The sequence below is a fragment of the Schistocerca piceifrons genome, chromosome 6, assembly GCF_021461385.2.
Source record: "Schistocerca piceifrons isolate TAMUIC-IGC-003096 chromosome 6, iqSchPice1.1, whole genome shotgun sequence".
Classification (NCBI taxonomy): domain Eukaryota; kingdom Metazoa; phylum Arthropoda; class Insecta; order Orthoptera; family Acrididae; genus Schistocerca; species Schistocerca piceifrons.
In genome coordinates, this window is record NC_060143.1 from 551,685,975 (window position 1) to 551,709,932 (window position 23,958).

At 43.8% G+C, this 23,958-nt stretch overlaps 1 protein-coding gene across 1 annotated transcript in view; it reads left to right on the forward strand.

The window, feature by feature from the left end:
* The window catches only part of LOC124802651 (caseinolytic peptidase B protein homolog), a 91,393-nt gene that overhangs the window by 36,334 nt on the left and 31,101 nt on the right, over nucleotides 1–23,958 (forward strand). The window contains exons 4-6 of the mRNA XM_047263556.1: nucleotides 7,314–7,540; nucleotides 12,748–12,862; nucleotides 21,709–21,887. Coding sequence (XP_047119512.1) covers nucleotides 7,314–7,540; nucleotides 12,748–12,862; nucleotides 21,709–21,887 — 521 coding nt within the window. The remainder of the gene's footprint in view (nucleotides 1–7,313; nucleotides 7,541–12,747; nucleotides 12,863–21,708; nucleotides 21,888–23,958) is intronic.

A 23,958-nucleotide genomic window follows, 5' to 3' on the forward strand; every position in this document is an offset into this window, starting at 1 on the left:
ACTGTCTTCTTTACTTTTTGCCTTGCCGTCTTCCCCTTGCCTTCTTCCCCTTGCCTTCTTCCCCTTGCCTTCTTCCCCTTGCCTTCTTCCCCTTGCCTTCTTCCCCTTGCCTTCTTGTCCACCCTATGGTCTCTGCCTTGGCGTTTGAGACAGTCTATCCTTTCTCTCCCTCTCTCCCTTTTTTTCCCCTATTCTTCTTTCATCCCTGTGCTTGCCTGAAGGCCGACCCACATGTTCGCACGTGTAGCCAGTGATGGGGTAAAGCGTAATTCCCCGCTCTGGGTAGACAAGTAGGGCCCATGTGTACCCCCTGGTAAAGGCCAGGCCCGGGGAGAGGTGATTGCCCTAGCTGGCTGACATCTTCTGACCATGCCGATTGGTCCCTCTGTCCATTTCTCGGGAGGTGTGACCTGCGGTGTAAACATTCACCTAAGGTGGGAGCGCCTTCTGAGAGGCTCCCCACAAGAAAGGAGCGCGCCATCAGAGACGCTGCCAATCATGGGGAATTCCTCTGCAATGGATTTCTCTTCTTCTTTTTCTTCTTCTTCTTCTTCTTCTTCTTCATCTCTCTCGACTTCTGCCCAAAAACGGAAACTTGACCAGCCAGTAGTGACAAAAGTACTACTGCCTGCCCCAAAGTTCCTTGTAGTTTCTAGATCTGAGGATGGAAAAGATTTTTCATCTGTCAACCCTTTTGTTATTCAGTTATTCAGAAGGGCGTAGATGCCATAGCCGGACCTGTCAAGTCTTGTACCAGGATGCGTAACAGTACCTTGTTGTTGGAAACTGAAAGCGCCTTTCAGGCACAAAAACTCCTTCGGGCCACACTCCTGTTCACGTTCCCTGTCTGGGTGGAGGCTCACCGCACTTTGAATTCGTCGCGTGGTGTGGTATCTACTAGATCACTCGACGGATTGACTGACGAGGAGATTCAGCCTTTTCTCGCTAAGCAGGGCATGATGGCTGTCCTTAGGGTCATGGAAAATGTCGACAATGACCTTGTACTGACCCGGACACTTTTCTTGACCTTTAATAGTGTTCAGCTGCTGTCGCGCATCAAAGCGGGCTATGAGGTTATTTCTGTTCGCCCCTATGTCCCGACACCTACGTGCTGCTACCAGTGTCAGCATTTTAACCACACCCACCAGTCTTGTTCTAATGCGTCTAAATGCGTCACTTGTGGCAGGGACGCCCATGAGGGTGCCTTTCCACCTCCGTCTCCTCGTTGCGTGAACTGTCAGGGTGACCATGCAGCGTCCTCCCGCAACTGTCCCATCTACAAGGATGAACGCTGTATACAGGAAATTCGGCTCAAAGAGAGAGTGTCCACCTCAGCTGCTCGCAAGCTTTTTGCTAGTAGGAAGCCCACGCTGCTCCCAGCGGGGAAATACAGTACCGTCCTCGCCTCTCCTCGGCCTACCAGGGAGGTATTGATGCAGACATGCGATCTGACCTTTAGCGCTACGTTCGTCCATTCGGCCAGTGCTAAGATCGCCCGGTCAACGTCTCCTCTTCCTCCCGTCACCCCTAAGACACAAGCACCTTCATCAGCTTCTGCCAAGACTAAGACCCAGAAGTCAGATGCACTGGCCTTCAAGGAGGAACCGTCTCGTGAAGACTTCGTACATACCCCAAGCTCCTAGCCATTGACCAGTACTTTAACTAAATGACCTTCCAAGAAGGCTCATAGGAAGAAAAGTTCTCCTTCTCCACCACGGCGTGTTTCTTCACCTGCGCCACCCAGCAGTTGCCGCCCCAGGTCGTCATCCATTTCGCCTGGCCACACCACTGGTCGCCAAACATCTGGCTGTTCACCGGCGGAGGAAGCTCCCCCTCCCGACCATCTTAACATGGTGGCCGACGAACCTATTGAGAAAATGGACGATGACTCTCCGCCTATTGATAGCAGCAGCAGTGCTCGTTCGAAGCCAGGCCCCCAGCGGCCTTCGAGGTGACCCCTTCTTGCTTCTCCTGTTTCTTTTTCTTCGCATGATGGCACTTCTTCATTGGAATATTCACGACATTCGCTCCAACTGAGAGGACTTAAAGTTGCTGCCATGCTTGCACTGGCCGCTCCTAGTAGCTCTCCAGGAAACGAAGCTACACCCATGCGATCATATTGACTTGGCACACTATACCTCTGTGTGTTTTGACCTACCCCTTGTGGCAGGTATTCCGGCTCATGGAGGGGTTATGTTGCTGGTCCGGGATGATATCTACTATGATCCCATCACATTGCACACCGATATCCAGGCAGTTACCGTTCGAATTACTCTCCCCACTTTCACATTTTCCATTTGTACTGTTTACACTCCATCGTCGTCTGCCGTTACTAGGGCAGACATGATGCATATTATTGCTCAGCTACCTGCACCATTTTTGTTGACTGGAGACTTCAGTGCCCACCATCCCCTTTGGGGCTCTCCAGCATCCTGCCCGAGAGGCTCCCTGTTAGCAGACCTTTTCAACCACCTCAATCTTGTCTGCCTCAATACTGGCGCCTCTACTTTTCTTTCAGACACAACTCACACCTATTCCCATTTAGACCTCTCTATATGTACTACCCAACTTGCACGTCGGTTTGAGTGGTACACTCTTTCTGATACGTATTCGAGCGACCACTTCCCTTGTGTTATCCATCTCCTGCATCATACTCCATCTCCATGCTCAACTAGTTGCAACATCTCCAAAGCAGACTGGGGACTCTTCTATTCCAGGGCGACATTTCAGGATCAAAACTTCACAAGCTGCAATAGTCAGGTAGCACACCTCACGGAAGTCATTCTCACTGCTGCTGAATATTCCATCCCTCATACTACTTCTTCTCCACGTCGCGTACCAGTCCCCTGGTGGACCGCAGCATGTAGAGATGCTATACGTGTTCAATGACGTGCTTTACGCACCTTTAAATGCCACCATACGATGGCAAATTGTATTAATTATAAACGATCACGTGCGCAGTGTCATCGTGTTATTAAAGAAAGCAAGAAAGCCAGCTGGGCTTCTTTCAAAAGCTCCTTCAACAGTTTTACTCCTTCTGTTGTCTGGGGTACCCTGCGCCGGCTATCTGGCACTAAGGTCCACTCACCAGTTTCTGGCTTGATGGTCGCGAATGACGTCCTTGTGGCCCCTGAGAATGTCTCCCATGCCTTCGGCTGATTTTTCGCAGAGGTTTCAAGCTCTGCTCATTACCACCTTGCCTTCCTTCCCCGAAAACAGGTAGAGGAGGCAAGGCCACCTAACTTCCGCTCCTCGAATCGTGAAAGTTATAATGTCCCTTTCACCATGCGGGAACTCGAAAATGCACTTGCCCGGTCACGGTCCTCCGCTCCAGGGCCTGATTCTGTTCATATTCAGATGCTGAAGAACCATTCTCGTGCGGATAAAGGTTTCCTTCTTCGTACTTACAATCGCATCTGGATTGAAGGTCATGTTCCCATATGCTGGCGCAAATCTATTGACCCGTCTGTAAAGTGCTGGAACGAATAGTTAACTCTCATTTGGTTTGGCTGCTCGAATCTTGACGCCTCCTTACCAATGTACAATGTGGATTTCGCATGCGCCGCTCTGCTGTTGACCATCTGGTTACCTTGTCGACCTTCATTATGAATAACTTCTTGCGGAAGTGCCAGACAGTGGCTGTGTTCTTTGATTTGGAGAAGGCTTACGACACCTGTTGGAGTGCTGGCATTCTCCGCACCATGCATACATGGGGCCGTCATGGTCACCTCCCTCTTTTCATTTGTGCATTTTTAATGGATCGAAAGTTCAGGGTACATGTAGGTTCTGTCCTGTCCGACACCTTTCGCCAGGAGAATGGGGTGCCACAGGGCTCAGTTTTGAGCGTCACTCTCTTCACCATAGCGATCAATCCAATAGTGGATTGCCTCCCAGCTGATGTATCAGGCTCCCTTTCCATGGACTATTTTACCATCTACTGCAGCGTGCAGCGTACATGTTTCCTGGAGCGCTGTCTTCAGTGTTGTCTTAACAGTCTTTACTCCTGGAGTGTCACAAATTTCTTCCGTTTTTGTGCCGAGAAGACGGTCTGTATTAACTTCTGGCGCTACAAAGAGTTTCTCCCACCGTCCTTACATCTCGGTCCCGTTGCTCTCGTATTCGTGGAGACAACAAAATTTTTAGGTCTTACATTTGACAGGAAACTTAGCTGGTCTCCACATGTGTCATATTTGGCTGCCCGTTGTACCCATTCCCTAAATGTCCTCCGTGTTCTCAGCGGTACGTCGTGGGGAGCGGATTGAACCGTCCTACTTCGCCTGTATCGGTCGATCGTCCGCTCAAAGCTGGCTTATGGGAGCTTTGTATACTCCTCTGCACGGCCATCCATCTTACGCCGCCTCAACTCTATACAACATCGGGTGTTACATCTTGCGATCAGAGCGCTCTATACTAGTCCCGTCAAGAGTCTTCATCCTGAAGCCGGTGAATTGCCACTAACCTACCAGTGCGATATACTGCTTTGTCGGTATGCCTGTCGGCTATTATCAATGACCGACCACCCATCTTATCGTTCCTTTTTTGACAACTCTCTCAACTGTCAATACAGGTTGTATGTATCTGCCCTGATACCCCCTGGAGTTCACTTTCGTCACCTCCTTCAGCAACTTGATTTTCCCCTCCCTGCAACCTTTAGAGTGGGCGAGAGCCAAACGCCACCTTGGCTCATGGCTCAGGTTCACGTTCACCTTGACCTCAGCTCGCTCCCAAAGGAGGTTACCCCAGCTTCGGTATACCGCTCACGGTTTATCGAACTTCGTTCGAAGTTCATTAATATGATCTTCATTTATACGGATGGCATTAAGATCAATGACGGTGTTGGGTGTTCTTTTATTGTCAAGGCACACAGTTTCAAATACCGACTCCATGGCCATTGTTCGGTCTTCACAGCTGAGCTATTTGCCCTCTATCAGGTTGTTCTTTACATCCGCCGCCACCGATGTTCTTCTTATGTCATCTGCTCGGATTCAGTGAGCGCCATCCAGTTCCTCAGTGATCCGTATCCGGTTCACCCTTTCGTGCCCAAGGCTGCGGTTCTCCAGCCTCGGCCAGCTTCTTGTTGTGTGCCTTCATCTGATTTTAGCAGGGTCATTTGTCAGTGCATTTTATCGCTGTGGCATGCCAATTGGTGTACATTTACTGAAAACAAGCTTCGGGCCTTGAAACTCTCCCCACGGCTTGGACGACCTCTTCACGCCCTTCTCGGCGGGAGGAGATCATTTTGGCCCGGTTACGGATTGGACACTGCCGGTTCAGCCACCGCGATCTGCTTATGGCTGCGCCGGCGCCGTTCTGTCCATGTGGGCAATTGCTGACGGTACGCCACATTTTAACGTGGTGTCCGAATTTTAATACACTGCGCATTGATCTTGGCCTGCCATGTACTCTGGATGAAATTTTAGCAGGTGACCCAGGAGCAGCTCCTCGCGTTCTTCGTTTTATCCACTTGATGAACCTGTCTAAGGAAATTTTATTATGCTGTTTCCTTTTAATCCCTTGCTTGTTAATGTGCCTTTTATAGTGTTGTCCTTTTTAGTTGCTGTTTTAACATTGTGCCTCGCAGTGCATTCATAATTTAGTCTGGGTGCTAATGACCACTGTAGTTGTGCGCCCTGAAAAAAAAAAAAGAAAAAAAGAAAAAATATAGCCTAGCATGGACCGCTGCATCAAACCAATCTTCATACAGAGGCCCACTCAAAAACAGCAATAAGTACAACAACAACATTAAAATATGCAGCAATGAAACAACTTGACAAGAAATGGGCAAGGAAGATATTGGTAATTATCACCGTATCTTTCTTCCTGTCTTGTCAAAAGTATGTGAGAAGATAGATGCTACCCAGATATCAGATTTTTGTGTAGAAAATTATTTTGGAATACCAGTTTGGTTTCCAGTAAGGAAAAAACATGAGTAATAAAATCATTGAGAAAAATAGTGCATCACTATACAAGGATAACAAAGTAGCAGAAATCCAGAAATCTTCTCCATCCTCACACAAGATTTTGCCCCAGTAATCCACACTCTGCTGATCCATAAAACTGATAAGTATGGGTTAGGGACAGTGTGGTATAGTATACCAGTATACTAGACAGGTGAGTAAATTATCCTTCAAAATTAAGTACAGTAACACAAGGTGTTCCTCAGTGCGCTAGTCTTGGTCCTACCCTCTTTGTCTTATTTTAATACGTCAACTCTTAATGTGTTCTGTTAGCAAATGATACATCTACAGTAACTGAAAATTGTCAAGCAGAAAAAAAACTGACTGCATCATTAATACACTTAGAAACAGGATTCCAGATAAACAGGTTGACTTGAAACACTTCAGAAATGCAAATGGAACAGTTCAAGACATGAAAGTGGAACTGTAAGAAGATTAACTTAAGCTGTAAAGATAATGATATAGCAGAAGTGGGATTTACCAGATTTCCAGGACTATTAGATAAGAAGCCAACTGATACTGATTACCTACCTCATGAATATGTAGGTTTACTTTTGCAGTGCAAGTATTATCCAATGCCACTGGAATGGACTCATGGGAAATTGCACATGATTGTTACTTTTCATCATTGGCATTGTTTTTTGAGGACACTTACCTATACTCTAGAAAACAATCAGAAAAGTTGTGTGTGCTATACATCCAAAAGAATCCCGATTTTCATTATCTAAAAACCTGGAACTTTCAATAATACTCTACCATACATCTATGAAATAATCCTTTTATACAGCATATCAAAACTATTCACAAAAATCATGTTGATTGTTCAATTAAGGTAATTGCGTGCTCCCTCTTGATAATCGTCTACTGAAAAAGAAACTGCCTAAGACTCCACCATAGAAATGATACACTTTTCAATGCAGTGTTCCAATTTGTTTAGCAAATGATCAAAATGATGCTTGAATTTGTGTAATAAGAGGCAGCAGGCACTTATTATGGAATGTTCATGAAGGTCAAATTCTTCATTTAAGAAGAATGTCATTGATCATTACTCATAGTATATAAATATAAATGTTCGTTCTCATCAATAAAACTATTAATTTTAAACCACTACTCAATCTCTTTAGCCTAAAGTTTTATATGAGTGAGTGATGTTACTAATTTTTGTTGTATCTCATTTACCATAATCAGATTATTAGTAAGTGTATGTTATGAAACAAATAATTACTATTTTTTGTCTTTTCACTTAAAATATAAAGCTGTACCTTGCAATTGATAAAATTCTTTCAGTTCTTCATTTTATGAATAATGTTGAACAACAGTTGCTTACTATTAATTGAATTCCATATCTGTGCCTAGTGCTTGCAAAGCGAGAGGATGAATTCAATGACATGCTGAGTAACCGAGCCTCATTCCGTGGCTTCACTGCATTGCATTATGCCGTCTTGGCTGATAGTCAGGAGCTTGTGGAGCTACTGCTGCAGCATGGTGCCGACCCCACGCAGGAGAATGACCGAGGACACCCACCAGCTGCCTATGCTCGTACACAGCAGATGCGCAATGTCCTCGAGACACATGCTGCCAAGGTTAGTGAATACAAGTTAATAGCTTTCATACCGTGTGCCTGGTGTCCCAGCCTGATGCATTTGAAGGCCCAATGGATGACGTGGAAATTGCTGACGACAGTCGCCAGGCGGCAAGACTGTATCTGCAAGTGTTGATTCACTGCTACAAGCGACACCTTCTAGACGTGGCCCATGTGCCCGCCCATCTGCACGCATGGCTTCCCTTGAAAGCCAGCAATGCAGCAGCCCCACAATCAATGTGATTTCCCAGCACTTGTATTGGTCTCACTATGCATCGTTGTGATGGTTCTGAATTGACAGCATCATAGTTTTTGATCTTGGTTTGTCCACTGGACTTTTTATTTTGTCATGCCGTCTCCATTGTCTCACATTGTCCACCTGTTACCCTTTGGTGGCTTGTGGTGTCCAGTCTCCACTGGTTCTTGAATTGTTTGTGGTTTTGTTTGATTCCGGTCACTATACGGTGTCACAGAGAATCATCCTGCAGAAATTGCTTTCCGGCTGTCAGTAATTTAGTTTGTATTGATCTGTTCTACAGTCAAGACAAGTACTTGGGTGCCTTTCAGATGAATTTAAGGTTGTAATGAAGGCGAAGCAATGTTGAGTTAAAACAACTTGGCAGAAGAGAACAAAGTAAAAGAAATTGAAGGTGTGTGTTTTACCACAAATATGATTATTCATGAAATAATTGCATAGCATTAAAATGGCACGAATGAAATGTATGTATCCTATAAAAGACAATACTTGAATTCTCTCTCTCTCTCTCTCTCTCTCTCTCTCTCTCTCTCTCTCTCTCTCTGTCTTCACTTCCTGTTCAACCGATCCGACGTTCTAAGGATTCCAGGTCATGAAATAACACTCCAGAATTGCTCAAATAAAACTTATAATCTATAATCTACCTCAGTCAGGTGTGAACTACACTTAGGATTCTTCCGATATATCTGAGTGGGGTATCTGCTGGCATAACAGCTGGATTTATCTGGATTTTCCTACTTGAATCACAATGGCAAGATAGTCTTCTATAGTTGATGGCTGTGATTGATTTCCGATCATGTTGTGAGACATTACCAGGTCTTTGTACATCTTTACACACATTTTATTACTTTTATTTATGTTCAGACTGATTTACATATTTGCACCATGTGCTAGTCACCTTAAAGTCTCCTTGCAGTTCATAACAATTTTCTATTGATGTTACATCCCTGTAAGTAATGAAATCTGTGGTTTGCCTCTGTGAGCTATCCTTCTTACCTGGTGGTTGATTTATATGTATTATGCACAATAGCAGTCCTGTCACACTAACCTTAGGTATTTGACACTACTTTCATTTGAAACTGTCTCTCAGTTAAGAACAATTTACGTGTTTCTGTTTGCTCAGTAAGAAGTCTTCAATCGAAATCTTTCTGGAAGCCAAGAAATATAGCATCAATCTGAGTTGAATTACCTTCTGTGTTCTGAATGTTGTGAACAAGCAGAACATGTTTAGTGCTTGCAAAAATTTATTAATTTCTACAGATGAGTTGTTCAGTCTGCAGTAATATCATGCACACAAAATAACTTGTGTAATTCCACAACTTAATGATATCAGTGAAATAGATCTGTAGTTCTGTGCTGCTTTTCCGCCACACTTCTGGATTGGAAAGATGTGTACTTTTTTCCAGTTACATGGCACACTTTGTCACTGTAGTGATACACAGTTGAAGTGAAAAAATTTCTTGTACATGCAGTATTCGATACACAATCTTTCATGCACCCCACAAGATCCAGCACCCTTTCCTCTGTTGAGTTAGTTATGCTCATATTCAGTACTATGTTCATTTTTTTTCTCTAACTGATGGTTTCATATCTGTGTAACTGACCAAAGTAGGAGCTGCAATGTGATCTTCTTTGTTGGAGCAGCTTTTGAGAGGCTGAATTTAGTATTTCAGCCTTGATTTTATCATCTTCTGTTTGGGTGCCGCCACAACCAACAAGTATCTAGACAGATGACTGTTGCACTAGCCAGTTATACACAGGATTAATGCTTTTTATGACTTTGCCTTGACAACTCATCAAGTAAGATATTACTTTCGCATTCATTGAATGCATCTTGCATAGTTGGTATTATGCTGGTTTTGATTTTGTTCTGCATTTGTCTGTCATTATGGATGGTGTGCCATTTAAATTTGCCATTCAGCTCTCTGTTTTCGTAGCTGATATCCGGCCTCCATGCCTGGTTGCCTTGGGATCAGGACTGATACAACACGACACCGAACATCATTCATGACCCAACTAATTTTTAATTGCATTTAATAAACTTTTATCCTGGCAGGTTAATGCAGAACAGTGATTTTTCCTTTGAAAAAAATTATAAAAGACAATAACTCTGTTTGGTATCAAATGTTAGTGTATCACCCAAAAGCCTGCTTTACAGTAAATTATAAAAATATTTTATATGAAGATAGTAACTGTTCTCGAAAGAACAGGTACCATTGATGACCATGCAGCTTCTCTAGAATAAATAATTAATTGAAACCCTCAGCTGCTCAGATGGATAGAGCATCTGCCATGTAAGCAGGAGATCCCTGGTTCGAGTCCCGGTCAGGGCACACATTATCAGCTCTCCCCATCGAGGTATATCAACAACACCTGTTGGCAGCTGAGGGTTTCAATTAATTGTCATTTATAAAAATATTAATCCTTGTTTGGAACTAAATATTAAAGTGTCTCCCAAATGCCTACTTTACAGTAAACAACAATAATATTAATCCTTGTTGTTTGAAGAAATAAACAAATTTCAGTGCTAGCTTTAAGAAAAGTTACTAGAAATCATTAACTCTGGTTTCAGAACAGGTTATTCAGACACATCAGTACTTATCTAAACGAATTATTGTTGTAGTTGTTGTTGTTATGGTCTTCAGTCCTGAGAATGGTTTGATGCACTAAACGAATTAGGAAACATAAATGTTTGGGTTAGAGGAAATTACTAATAAAGGGGCATCTTAACAGGCAGGAAAGCATACAACAAACACTGCTTCTAAACGAACCACCCAGTGGCTGACAACGCGCCCCTATCTCTCAAGAAAATTCAAGGCTCCTCACAAATGGTCACCCCAAGTACAAAGGCTGTGCCCCTCCAGAACATAGACACAAACAGATTTTCACACACATGAATGTTTACTGAAATTGGAGGTCCTGTCACAAGATCCAGTTTCCTTTAAGTGATGAAAGACCGCACAATGTCAAAACACTGGCAACTTTGTTCAGATTTCAGATCAGAATAAACAGTTAAGCTGGTGTGCATCCAAATGTATCACAGAGCCATGCAATAAGCCTTCTGTTGGAAAGGCCCCTGATATTGCAGGGAAAGCAGCAATTATTTCACTGACAAATTAAGCGCATTACAGGAGAGCTACTGTGATAAATCGCTATGGAAACCCCCAGTTACAGGGTTAATATCATGCTGTTTCACACAACAAGACAACACAGTGTAATAATTATCTTAAGACACCAGAAGGGTACATTAACCTTTCGTAAACTAAACAAGGCAAAACATACTAAGTAAAGGCAGGTATTAAACAAAGATGAATGCCCCTCCCGTAAAAAATGGACACCATTTTGTAGCCAGGTAACAATACCATAAAAATGATTATAATTTATAGAAAGGACTAGCCCAGTACTCTTGGCGAACTTAAGCATACCTGGAAATAATCTAGGGAAAAGAGGTGATAATTTGTAATGAAACTTACAAACATGAATGCTGGCAAAACAGCTGGTTAATCGACAAGGCAATAAAGTGTAATGGTTCACTCAAAGACCTTAAAAGATCTCAATAAATACTATGTACAGAACTGTCTAAAGGCAGTAAACATAACAAACAGGTGGTGACAATAATTTGCGGCTCCAGTATGATTAAATACAGCTTGTGCAGCCACATGATACACACAGTCACTATCCAAGTGTGTTTATGAAGCTCGTTACCAAAGGAATAAACTTACACAAAATTTCTTAAATATCTGAAGCGTTAAGGAGAAACACACTGAAATTAGCAGTCAGAAGATACACAGTCTTCTCAGCAACAGTCTAAAACACACTTCAGAAACATACATGTTTTGACGCTTCAAGCTAGGGAGGCTGAGCAGTGATCACGATCTGCTTGTTAATACTTCTACTACCAAATCCTAAGTGAGATGAAATCAATAGTTCCAAGCACATACTGAAATGAAGTGGAGTGATCGCGGGAAAGGAGATAGGTAGAGGAGGGGAAGAAGACTAACTGATGCATTGGTGGAATAGAAGGCTATGTGTTGCTGGAGTGGGAGGAGCGTAGGTAGAGGAAGGACAGGGAATAGTGAAGGTTGAGGCCAGGGAGGTTATGGGAACATAGGATGTATTGCAGGGATAGTTCCCTACCTGTGCAGCTGAGAAAAGTTGGTGTCGATAGGAAGGAACCAGATGGTGCAGGCTGTGAAGTAGTCATTGCACACTGGGTTAGGCACCATATTCAGTGACTGGGTAGTCCAGCTGTCTCTTGGCCATAGTTTATTGGTGTCCATACATGCGTTCTGACAGCTTCTTAGTTGTCACACCCACATAGAAAGCAGAAAAGTGGGTTGCAGTTTACTTTGTGATATTGTCATTATTCCATCCTGGATTTTCCATTCTTTAATGTAAATTCTTGAAGTTTTAAAAGCAGTGTTGCATGCTTTTGAGCATATCCATAGTGTTGTCTCTTGAGTCATTCTAATATTGTGTTAATCTTAGCAGACATGCCATTCATCATGGAAATATTGGTTAAGGAACAAGAGTTCCTCATCAAGATTAATAGGATTTTCATTTCAGTTTGATATTTGTTGGTTTTATGAGAGTACCCTTGTCATGGCATGAAAAGCATTCCTAGAGCTTTGTGGGACTTCTATCGTGTTTAGTTGCTACACAATCATAATGGTAACTGCTGTTGTAGCCATCAGCTATTCATGTCCTTAAATAATATTGATACAAACAAGAAAGACATATAAAAAGATGAATAGGTCAATAAAATTATTTTTTAACCTGGTCCACTTCTTCTTTTGTCTTTAGCTTGAAAAATAGATATCTTCCTGACTTAAACATGCAGTTGAGTTCTCACTTTAAAATACATTTGATTATTTTTAGCTGTAACTGTACCTTGATTCCTTGCTTTGCAAGACTAACACAGTACATGTATTCAAACTGATTTTTCTTTTTAGTGGGAGGAGATACAGAGGAAGAAAGAGGCTGAGGAACGCCGTAAGTTCCCTTTAGAGCAGCGTCTAAAGGAACATATAGTTGGCCAAGAAGGTGCTATTACCACAACTGCATCAGGTATGGTATTTTCCCCCCAGGGTCTCACCACTTTTTGGTGGGTTCATGCTTGGCTACCACGGGGTCTTTGTAGCATCTTTTCTCTTCCGTGCTGCATGTCTATCCTCTTGCTATTCTTTTTCTCCTCCCTTGGGGAACATGTCTGGGATGTTGTTGGAGATGTGTTCTGCATATTCAGTCACCAATATCAGAACAGTCTCTCCACTGTCTTTCATTCCTTCTTTCTTTTCTTCATTCCCTTTCTCCTATCCTTCCTCCACTTCGGTGTTTGAGGTTCCTCTTTTTCTTCTTCTTCCCTGTGCGCTCCTGGAGGCAAGCCCACACATCTGACACGTGACAGGTGACTGAGTAACTTGTAATTCCCGGCCCTGGGTTGACAGTTAGGGTTTACACTTACCCACTGGTAGACCAGACCCAGGGAGGGGTGACTGCCTCAGCTGCTACCTTCCTACATTGCCGATTGGTCCCTCTGTCAAATGTTCGGGAGGTGTGACCTGAGGTGTGAATAATCACGTAAGGTGGGTGCACCCCTTTCTGAGGGGGACCTCCAGTTGGACAGTTGGAAGGAGCATGCCATCGGAGATGATGGCAATTGAGGGGGATTTACTCGCAATGAGCCAATCATGTTCAGTCAACGTATACCAAACATAAACAGAATGAGTCTAACAATTTAAAGACCTTCCCTGCTGCACCACGGTTCCTTGTGGTTTCACATACTGGAGACGGTCAGTCCTGTGCTACGGTAAATCTGTTTATTACTCAGAAAGGTGTTGATGCAATTGCTGGTCCTATGAAATCCTGCTCTCAGTTACGAAATAGTGCTTTGCTTTTGGAGACAACTTCTGATTCTCAAGCACAACAATTGCTTGCAGCTTCACTCCTCCACAGCTGTCCCGCTTGTGTCGAGGCCCATCGAACCCTTAATTCTTACCAAGGTGTTATTTACATTAGGCTGCTCAATGAGCTGACTGAGGCAGAAATCGAAACATACCTCTGTGATCGGGGTCATTGCATGCTTGGGTGATGAAAAAAGTCGACGCATGCTTAGTGCCCACATGCACTCTTATTTTGATAGATTGGTGCTTCTGTCAAAGCAGGCCATGATGATATCACAGGACAACCGTACATTCTGAGCCCGATGTTCTGCTACCAGTGTCATCGTTACAACCACACTATAGAGTCCTGTCAACACCTGCCAAAACTGTAACCTGTGGCAGGGATGCTCCCGAGGGTGTTTGTCTGCCTCCTTCTCCCCGCTGTATCAAATGCAACAGTGACCATGCCATCTCCTCCCAAGACTGTCCTGTGTATCTCAATGACAGGGCTGTCTGTGAGATCTGGGTGAAGGAAAAAATGCCTTACCCGGTCACTTTTAATTGTTGACTAGTAGGAAAACCTCCATGCTACCATTTGACACCTACAGTACTGTTCTAGCTACATTTTGCTCCATGAAGGACATGGCCATGCAGACATGTGACCTTAAATTTAGCACCATGGTTGTGAAATCATCCAGCAGTGCAACAAGCCACCAAACTTTCACCTCATGGGGTGAAGTCACCTGCTACCAAACAGGCTGGCAGAATGTACAAAAGGAAAACTCCCATGAAGACTTACTACATCCCTCCAGCCAACAAACATCTGAGTCTTCCTTAGCAAACCAGAAAGGCTCCACGAAGTTAAACAAAGGTAAACAGTCTTCTCCTTCGCCAACCCAGAGATCCTCCTCGACTGTGTCGATACAATACCCTCGCCCAGCTGACCTCCGTGTCGCTGGAGCGCACCACCAACCGTTTTTCTGCCCTGGACTCCGCAAACTGACAGAAGTAGTCTGCCGATGCTTCTGCAGACCTCATGCAGCAGGATCCTCCTGCCTCTGTGCCCTGTAGCAGTGAGTCTGCGAAGGCTGGCACTTGACAGCTGCCAGGGTGACAACCTTTCATTTTTTCTTTGTCATGACTCTCCTCCAATGGAATGCTCGCCGCCTTCAAGCCAACAAAGAAGACTTAAGTCTGCTCTTAGAATCACAGCATCCACCTGTACTCTGCCTCTAGGAAACAAAATTGCGTCCTCACGACTGCTTTGAGCTCTCACATTTCTTCCCAGTCCGCTTTGTCCTTCCTCCAGAGGAAGGCATTCCATCTCATGCGGGTGTCATGCTGCTCATCCAGGATGACGTCCATTGTCACCCCATCTCCCTGACTACCCAGCTCCACGCTGCTGCAGTCTGCATTTTTCCTCCTTACTTGACCTTTTGCCTTTGTACCGTTTACATCCCTCCGTCATTCAGTGTCACCAGGGCAGACTTACTCCATCTTACTGGGCAGCTCCCTCACCCCTCTACTGCTTGGTGACCTTAATGCACACTATACCCTTTGGCACTCGCCCAGAACTGGTCAGTGAGGTGCCCTCTTGGTGGCTGACCTTCTCAATCAACTTAATGTCATTTGCCTCAACACGGGAGCACACATGTTCCTTTCAGACTCCATTCACAGCTATTCCCATGTGGACCTATCCTTCTGCAATGCCCAGCTTGCCCATCATCTCAAGTGGTCCATTCTCTCTGACACATATGGTACTCGAGCGACCATTTCCCTCTTGCCATCCAATTGCTGACTCCTACCCCACCTACATGCTCACCCAAATGGCAGCTTTCTAAAGCCAACTGGAGGCTTTGCTCTTTCCTATAGCGAATAAGCTAACTGGATTTCACTCACTAGTTCTTTTAGCAGTTCCACTTCCTCTTCCATCATGTGGGCCAACCTGTGATGGCTCTCTGGGATCAATGTCCATTTCCCAATTTCCATCCTGACAGTAGCAGATGATGTCGTAGTGGATCCTATTGCTATCTCCAATGCCTTGGGCTGCCATTTCATAGAGGTTTCGAGCTCCTCTCATTATCACCCTGCCGACCTCCAGACACTGGCCTGAGGCCACTGTCATACCCATAACAAAGCCCAGTAAGGACAAATGCCTTCCTTCTAGCTACCACCCCATCTCTTTCAGCAGCTGTGTTTGCAAGGTGATGGAACGTATGATTCATACCTGGCTGGTATGGTGGCTCGCGTGTCGCAATTTACTAACTGTTACACAGTGTGGATTTAGAGCGCACTTTTCTGCGGAAAACTGAGACTTTGGCCATGTTTATCAATTTGGAGAAAGCTTACAACACCTGCTGGAGGACTGGTATCCTCCGAACTGTCTACACGTGGGGCTTCCCTGGCTGGATGCCCTGTTTCCTTCACCAATTTTTAAAAGGCTTTTTTTCAGGGTATATGTAGATACTGCCTTGTTAGACACCTTTATCCAGGAGAACAGTGTGCCTCAGGGCTCCATCATGAGTGTCATCCTCTTTGCTATTGCCATTAATCCTATAATGGCCTGTCTCCAGCCGGGCATCTCTGGCTCTCTTTCTGTTGACAATTTGCCATCTATTGCAGTTCTCCAGGGACCTGTCTCATTGAGCAGCGTCTTTAGCGGTCTCAATCCTCTTTATTCATGGAGCATCAACAATGGCTTTCGTTTTTCCACTAACAAAACCGTTTGTATGAATTTCTGGTGGCACAATTGGTTTCTCCCACCATCTGTATGTCTTTGACCTGTTGTGCTTCCATTTGTTGAAACTACAAAATTCCTGGGGCTCATGCTCAATAGGAAACTTTCTGGATACTCCCATGTGTCTTACCTAGCAGATCCGTTCAAAACATGAGTATAGGTATTTCATTTTTGCATCAGCACGTCGTCCGTCCATGTTACACCATCTCAATACTATCCACCATTTAAGAACCTTCAACATCGCAGCACGTCAGCAATTGTTGGTTAATATATTAAAAAACTAAAAACCCGCCTCGATTGCGAAAAAAGCACCTAGTGTTAACCCAGGTTTCGGCGTAGATAACTACACCTTCTTCAGAACAACAATAAAACCCACAAGTGCCTAAGAAGACCTTTGTCAATGATTAAAAGAACACCATAGCTATATACTTATAAACGAAAATGAAAAGGAAAACACAAATAGTACATATGTACAAAGTCAAAACCACTACTTAACTTAATAGTGTACGCTCCACCTCACACCGGCCTATGTTCGATGGACCATGACCCGCCATAAACTGCAGCTACAAATGGTCACTCACTTACAAGCCCAACCCGCTACCTATGCACATGCGCAAGACAAGGGAAGTTACTCAAATGCGCATGTGCATATGAATACGAGAAAGTTTATACATGGGTCGGGGCTAAATAGCCCATATACTCCCAACCGTGGATCAATGTATATCAAAAATTGGAATGGACAGAATAAATGATGAGCTAAATAGGAGATGAAACCTAAAAATAACCGCACACAGTTGCTTATGCTAGGAAAGAAACATATATGGAGCTACCTATGACAACAGGAGGAACTCTTAAAAACTATACCTAAAGCCAGTAGTTAGCCTGGAGGGGGTGGGGGGGGGGTGGGAGGTGCGCTGAGGGGACGTAATCTAAAGACATCATGGTAATAAAGATATAGGGATAAAACGTAATGTGTTCAAGGGGTTAAAATCACCTTTGTCGTAATAGGAAAATGAGGATAAAAAGAAAGAAGATGATCAGCTTGACCAACCGTGCTTGCCAGTCAGCGCACGCATGTAAAAATTCCCAGATCATCAGATTTACAAGTATGAAGAACAAATTAAAGGTGCGAAACATTCAAAAAAATTTTCTGTTTCTTAGTAGGATTTGGTCATTAAGGATATTATCTTTAACATGTTGCAGATGCTTAAAGATCTGCATTTCTTCCAAAACATCCAGTTTTAAGCCCTTAACCTATTAAGTCTTCACCCTAGGGAATACATTAGATGACAAACAAGTGGCAACGATATCTATCCCTTACATAGGCAATATAAGCTACAAATTGGGGCGTTTACTCAGAGCCCATAATTTCAGTTGCCTATTCTACTAACAATAGTTTACATAGGAATTTAATCCACTCCTTGCAGAATAAGAGCAATAAACTTTGCCAATCAGGAGTATATAAAATTACATGTGGGGATTGTCCAAAATTTTACATCGGGCAAACAGGATGAGCTCTGGGTCTCAGGTATAAAGAGCATATTCCTACTAGAAGCGGTGACGGTACTAAGGGCTCTACTTAGGCGGAACACCTTGTGCAAATGGCTCATGCGCCGAGCCCTCCAGTTAATATCGAGTTACTTCATGCCGAGGTTAAGGGCTTAAAACTGGATGTTTTGGAAGAAATGCAGATCTTTAAACATCTGCAACGTGCTAAAGACAATATCCTTAACGACCAACTCCTACTAAGAAACAGAAAATTTTTTGAAGGTTTCGCACCTTTCATTTGTTCTTCATACTTGTAAATCTGATGATCTGTGGATTTTCACTTGCGTGCGCTGACTGGCAAGCACGGTTGGTCAAGCTGTTCATCTTCTTTCTTTTTATCCTAATTTTCCTTTTACGATGAAGGTGATTTTAACCCCTTGAAGAACGCCTTACGTTTTATCTGTATATCTTTATTACCACGATGTCTTTTAGATTATGTCCCCTCAGCCACCCCCCCCCTCCCCCCCACCCTCACCCCGGCTAACTACTGGCTTTAGGTATAGTTTGTAAGAGTTCCTCCTGTTGTCATAGGTAGCTCCATATATGTTTCTTTCCTAGCATAAGCAACTGTGTGCGGTTATTTTTAGGTTTCATCTCCTATTTAGCTTGTCACTTATTCTATCCATTTCAATTTTTGATATACATTGATCCACAGTTGGGAATATATGGGCTATTTAGGCCCGATCCATGTATAAACTTTCTCGGATTCGTATGCACATGCGCATTCGAGTAACTTCCCTTGTCTTGCACATGTGCATAGGTAGCGGGTTGGGCTTGTAAGTGAGCGACCATTTGTAGCTGAAGTTTATGGCAGGTCTTGGTCCATCGAACATAGGCCGGTGTGAGGTGGAGCGTACACTACTAAGTTAAGTAGTGGTTTTGACTTTGTACATATGTACTATTTGTGTTTTCCTTTTCATTTTCATTTATAAAGGTATACCTATGGTGTTCTTTTAATCATTGACAAAGGTCTTCTTAGGCACTTGTGGGTTTTATTGTTGTTCTGAAGAAGGTGTAGTTATCTACGCCGAAACCTGGGTTAACGCTAGGTGCTTTTTTCGCAATCGAGGCGGATTTTTAGTTTTTTAATCTATCCACCATTGTGGCATCCATTTGACCACTGCTGCCTTTCACACTAGCCCAGTTGAGAGTCTGTATGCAGAAGCTGGTGAACTACTGCTGTCCTACTGCTGTGACTCTCTCCTCAGCAGATATGCATGCCATTTGTCTGCCATGCATGGCCACTCATCCTATGCCTCCCTCCTCGATGACTTCTTCGATTGCCAGTATTGGGCACATCTCTCTTCTCTGTTACCTTCTGGACTTCGCTTTTAGCTCTTGCTCCGGCAGCTTAACTTTTTGCCACCTTTGGTGTTAACCCTTCACCACCTTAGCTTCATGCGGCGAGCCATGTTCACCTTGGCCTTCATTCACTTTTTGGGAACACTATTTCAGTCTCACTCTATCACCTTCAGTTTCACAGACTTCACACGGAACTTCGCGATAATACCTTCTTGTACACTGATTGCTCTCGGATTGACTGTGGTGTTGGGTGTGCCTTCATCATTGGTACTGACACTTTTCGGTATCGGCTGCTGGAACACTGCTCAGTATTTACAGCTGAGCTCTTCGCCCTGTATTAGGCCATGCAGTACATAACGCAACATAGGCTTTTCCATTGTGTCAACTGCTCCGGCTCTCTCTGTGCCCATCAAAGCTTCTGTGTACTGTACGCTGTACATCTCTTACAGTAACATGCCCAGGAAAGCTGTCACTTGCTCACTCTTGGGGAGCCACTGTGATGTTTATGTGGGTTCCTGGTTATGTAGGTCTGACAGGAAACGAGGCCGCTGATGCTGCTGCCAAAGCTGCAGCCCTTGTACCTCAGCCCGCTAGTTCTTACATTCCCTCTGATCATCTCTGTGCTGCTGTCTGTCAGCAGACAGTGTCACTTTGGCATCACCATTGGTCCTCCCTTCATGGGAACAAGGTCCAGGTTATTAAGCCTCTCCCAGCAGCTTGGAAACCACCTCTCGTTCCTCTTGCCACAAGGAGATCATTTTAGCTAGGGTGCTTATCAGGCAGTGTCTTTTTAGTCATCACCATCTGTTAAGTGGTCCTCCCCCAACACTTTGTGCTCATTGCCCTCAGCCTTTGACGGTCCACATTTCCTGATGGAATGCCCTTTTTCTTTTAACTGCTTATGTTCCCATTTGTATTTGCTGTCTGAGTTATCAGCCGTTTTAGCGAACAATGCGACAGCTGTTTCCCTTTTTATCCATCGTAGCAATATGGCAAAGGACATTTAATCTCTAGTTCTTGACCTCCATTTCTCTATGGCATGTTTTATAGACCTTTCTCCACATCCATATTTTTAGCTGTCTTCTCTTCTGTCGATGTAGATTAACGTGTAGACATTTTTAACTCCTTTCTTTGTCTTCTACAGTTCTGACACATGCGCATATGACCCTAGTTTTTGCACCCTAAAACAAAACAAAACAAACAAGGTAAGTTTTTTGTAACTTACATCATGTATTTGTACGTGATTGTTCAAATGGCTGTTTTTTATTGGCGTATCTCCCTAAGAAAAGCACATGTCTTACATTCATAGTGAAAGAAACTAAGAGCTCTGTTTGTGTGTGCGGCTCTGTCACAGCTTCATTGAAATAGCTTTCAAATATCATAATAGCTACAGCTTATCTTACAGTAAATGAAATTTCTGTGTTTCATTGCAGGAAATGGGGGTATTAACTTTCAGAAAACTTTAAAATGTATATTTTGAACTTTTTGTGCCTAAGTAAGGTAAAGCTGCAATCAGGCCAAAGTGCTATACTAGGCATGGTTCTGTTGAAGATGGTATGCCATTGCCTTCCAAACATTTGAAGTCATCTACAAGAAGAAGGAAGGAAGGAAGATTGGGTTTAACATCCCATCGACATCGATGTCATTGGAGATGGAGCACAAGCCCAGATTGTGTCAAGGATCAGAAAGGAAATCGACGATGCCCTTGTAAGGGAACCATCCCAGCATTTGCCTGGAGCAATGTCGGGAAATCACAGAAAACCTAAATGTGGATGTCCGGACACAGGTTTTAACTGTCATCCTCTTGAACATGGGTCCAGTGAGTAGGAGATTCTACAGTTTAATAGCATATACCCCCAAACCAAAACACAATTAAGTTTGGTACCTGTGTTGGAATGACACTTAGCCAGCAATCCACACATTAGAACTAGGAAGAAGAAAATAAACAGTTAATGTTTAGCAAAATGCAATGACTTAAATCAGCAAAGCAGATTTATAGTGAAAGCAGGAGAATTTATAGGGTTGTAAACATTTATTGTATCTTTATTGATCTGCATTACCAAGTTCTCAATATAATGGACAAAAATGGATAAGATGTCTACAGGCTGTCACAATGAGAAATATATGATGATCTGATGGACTAATATGTTAATTGATGACATACATGTAAAACACTCAAGAATATTTTTGTTGATTTCAGCTCACTGTCTTCATTGTAACTTTCTGTAGAATAATTTATCCATTAATCCTTTGTGTGCACTTTTTCTGTGCAGTAGGAAAACAATAGTCATACCATTGTCAAGTACAACTGGGTGTACTCCATGTGCAGTGGTGCAGACTTAAATATTTCCAGATCAGATTCATTCACATATGACAAAAGTGTGTACATGTGTGTGGGGGTTCCAGGCGCAGACTTCTTAAATTTTGTACTATTGTCATTGCAGCTATTCGCCGGAAAGAGAACGGTTGGGCTGATGAAGAACATCCACTAGTGTTTCTCTTTCTTGGCTCCTCTGGAATTGGCAAAACTGAATTAGCCAAGCAGCTTGCAACATACCTGCATCGTGGGAAACCAGGAGGGTTTATTCGTCTAGATATGTCAGAGTATCAAGAAAAACATGAGGTTTGTACTTGCCCGAACATTTTGAAATCAAGCTTGTGCTTTTAGAAACTCATTTTATCATACTGTTGATTTTTACTTTTGGTTCTATAAAGTATACGTATGCAGAACTAAAATAGTTTTTAACTGATTGTTATCCATAGGGAAGAAGTATCAGAGAAAGATTAACCTACAAAATAAATAGCACATTACACCTGTTTTTTAACTGTATTATAAACTATAAATCTGATTTGAACAATGGGAAATCCAGTATGGAGTGGAACAATATTGTGAAAAGAAAAGTGGCTACTCACGATATAGGAGAGTTGCTGAGTCTCAGATAGGCACAACAAAAAGACTGTCATAAATAATAGCTTTCGGCCAGTAAGGCCTTCATCAGAATTAGACGCCAGACACACACCTACACACTCATGCAAACGCAACTCACAAGCTCATGACTGCAGTCTCAGGCAACCGAGGCTACACTGTGAGCAGCAGCACCGGTGCATGATGGGATTGGCTACTTGGCGTGGGTAAGGAGGAGGCTGGGGTTGGGAGGGGGAGGCATAGTAGGGTAGACATGGCAGACAGACGTGCTGTTGGGGAGCGCGGAGGGACGAGTTGGAAAAAAGAGGGTAGGGCAGCTATGTGCAGTCAGGAGGTTAGATGGAGGGAATGGAGAGGTGTGGAGGGGAAGGGGAGGATAGCGGAAAAGGAGAGAAGTAAAAAGACTGTGTGTGATGGAGGAATGAGGGCTGCATAGTGCTGGAATGGGAACAGAGAAGAGGCTGGATGGGAGAGGACAATGACTAACGAAGGTTGAGGCCAGGAGGGTTATGGGAACATAGGATATATTGCAGGGAAAGTTCCCACCTGCGTAGTTCAGAAAAGCTCATGTTGGTGGGAAGGATCCATATGGCACAGGCTGCGAAGCTGTCATTGAAATGAAGGATGTCATGTTTGGCAGTGTGCTCAGCAACAGGGTGGTCCTCTTGTTTTGTGGCCACTATTTGTCGATGGTTGTTCATGCAAACAGACAGGTTGTTGGTTGTCATGCCCACATAGAATGCAGCACAGTGGTTGCATCTTAGCTTGTAGATCACATGACTGGTTTCACAGGTAGCCCTGCCTTTGATGGGATAGGTGATGTTTGTGACCAGGCCAGAGTAGGTGATGGTGGTGGTGGTGGTGGTGGTGGTGGTGGTGGTGGTGGGACAACAGGTCTTGGATCTAGATCTATTACAGGGGTATGAGCCATGAGGTAAGGGGTTGGGAGCAGGGGTTGTGTAGGGATGGACGAGTATATTGTGTAGGTTTGGTGGACAGTGGATTACCACTGTGGGAGGGGTATGGCAAGTCTCCCCTGACCTGCCATTCTGGGTGACTTTCCCAAAATCTACCCATTTTCCTAGACCTCTCCAGCCCTTTTCCTTCACCCTTCTTCCTTCCCATTCAACTTTTATGCCTGAAGAAGGAGCCGCTGGCTCCAAAAGCGTGCCAGTCACAACAGTCTTTTATTTGTGTTCTGCTGCCACTGGTTGGTAGATTTTGTATCTACCCAATTAAATAATTTCATCAGTAATTGATTGTTTTAGGTATCATTTTCTGATCATCTTGATCCTCACTTGATGTCAATCGCCTCAGCATCCACCCAGATGGGCTCTCAGCAGAGCTGATTAGGATGCCTTTACGTCTGCCATTGCCCTTAGCACCCCACCACATGAAGGTATAAGTGGGGCTGTTCAGAGAGCAACTACAGCCATTCTATCAGCAGCTGACTTAGCAATCTGCTATTTGTCAGGACTTTCCCATCAGGAGATGGTATCTTGGTGGTCCCCCGAAATCACTGTGGCCATTACAGATCGCAGACAGGTGCTAAAATGCCATAAGTGACATATGTCGATGGAGCAACTCATTGTCTTTTAAATGGCTCTGTGCCTTGGTCTGCCACCTCATAAAATGTCAAGAACTAAAATACTGAGAACAGTATGTTGCTACTGTTGGATGGTGTAGCCTTCTGTCCCGGGTTTGAGCAAATGTTCATTGCCTCTGTGGACACCAGTCCCTCGCAGGTGTACCTGGTATCTGTCTGAAT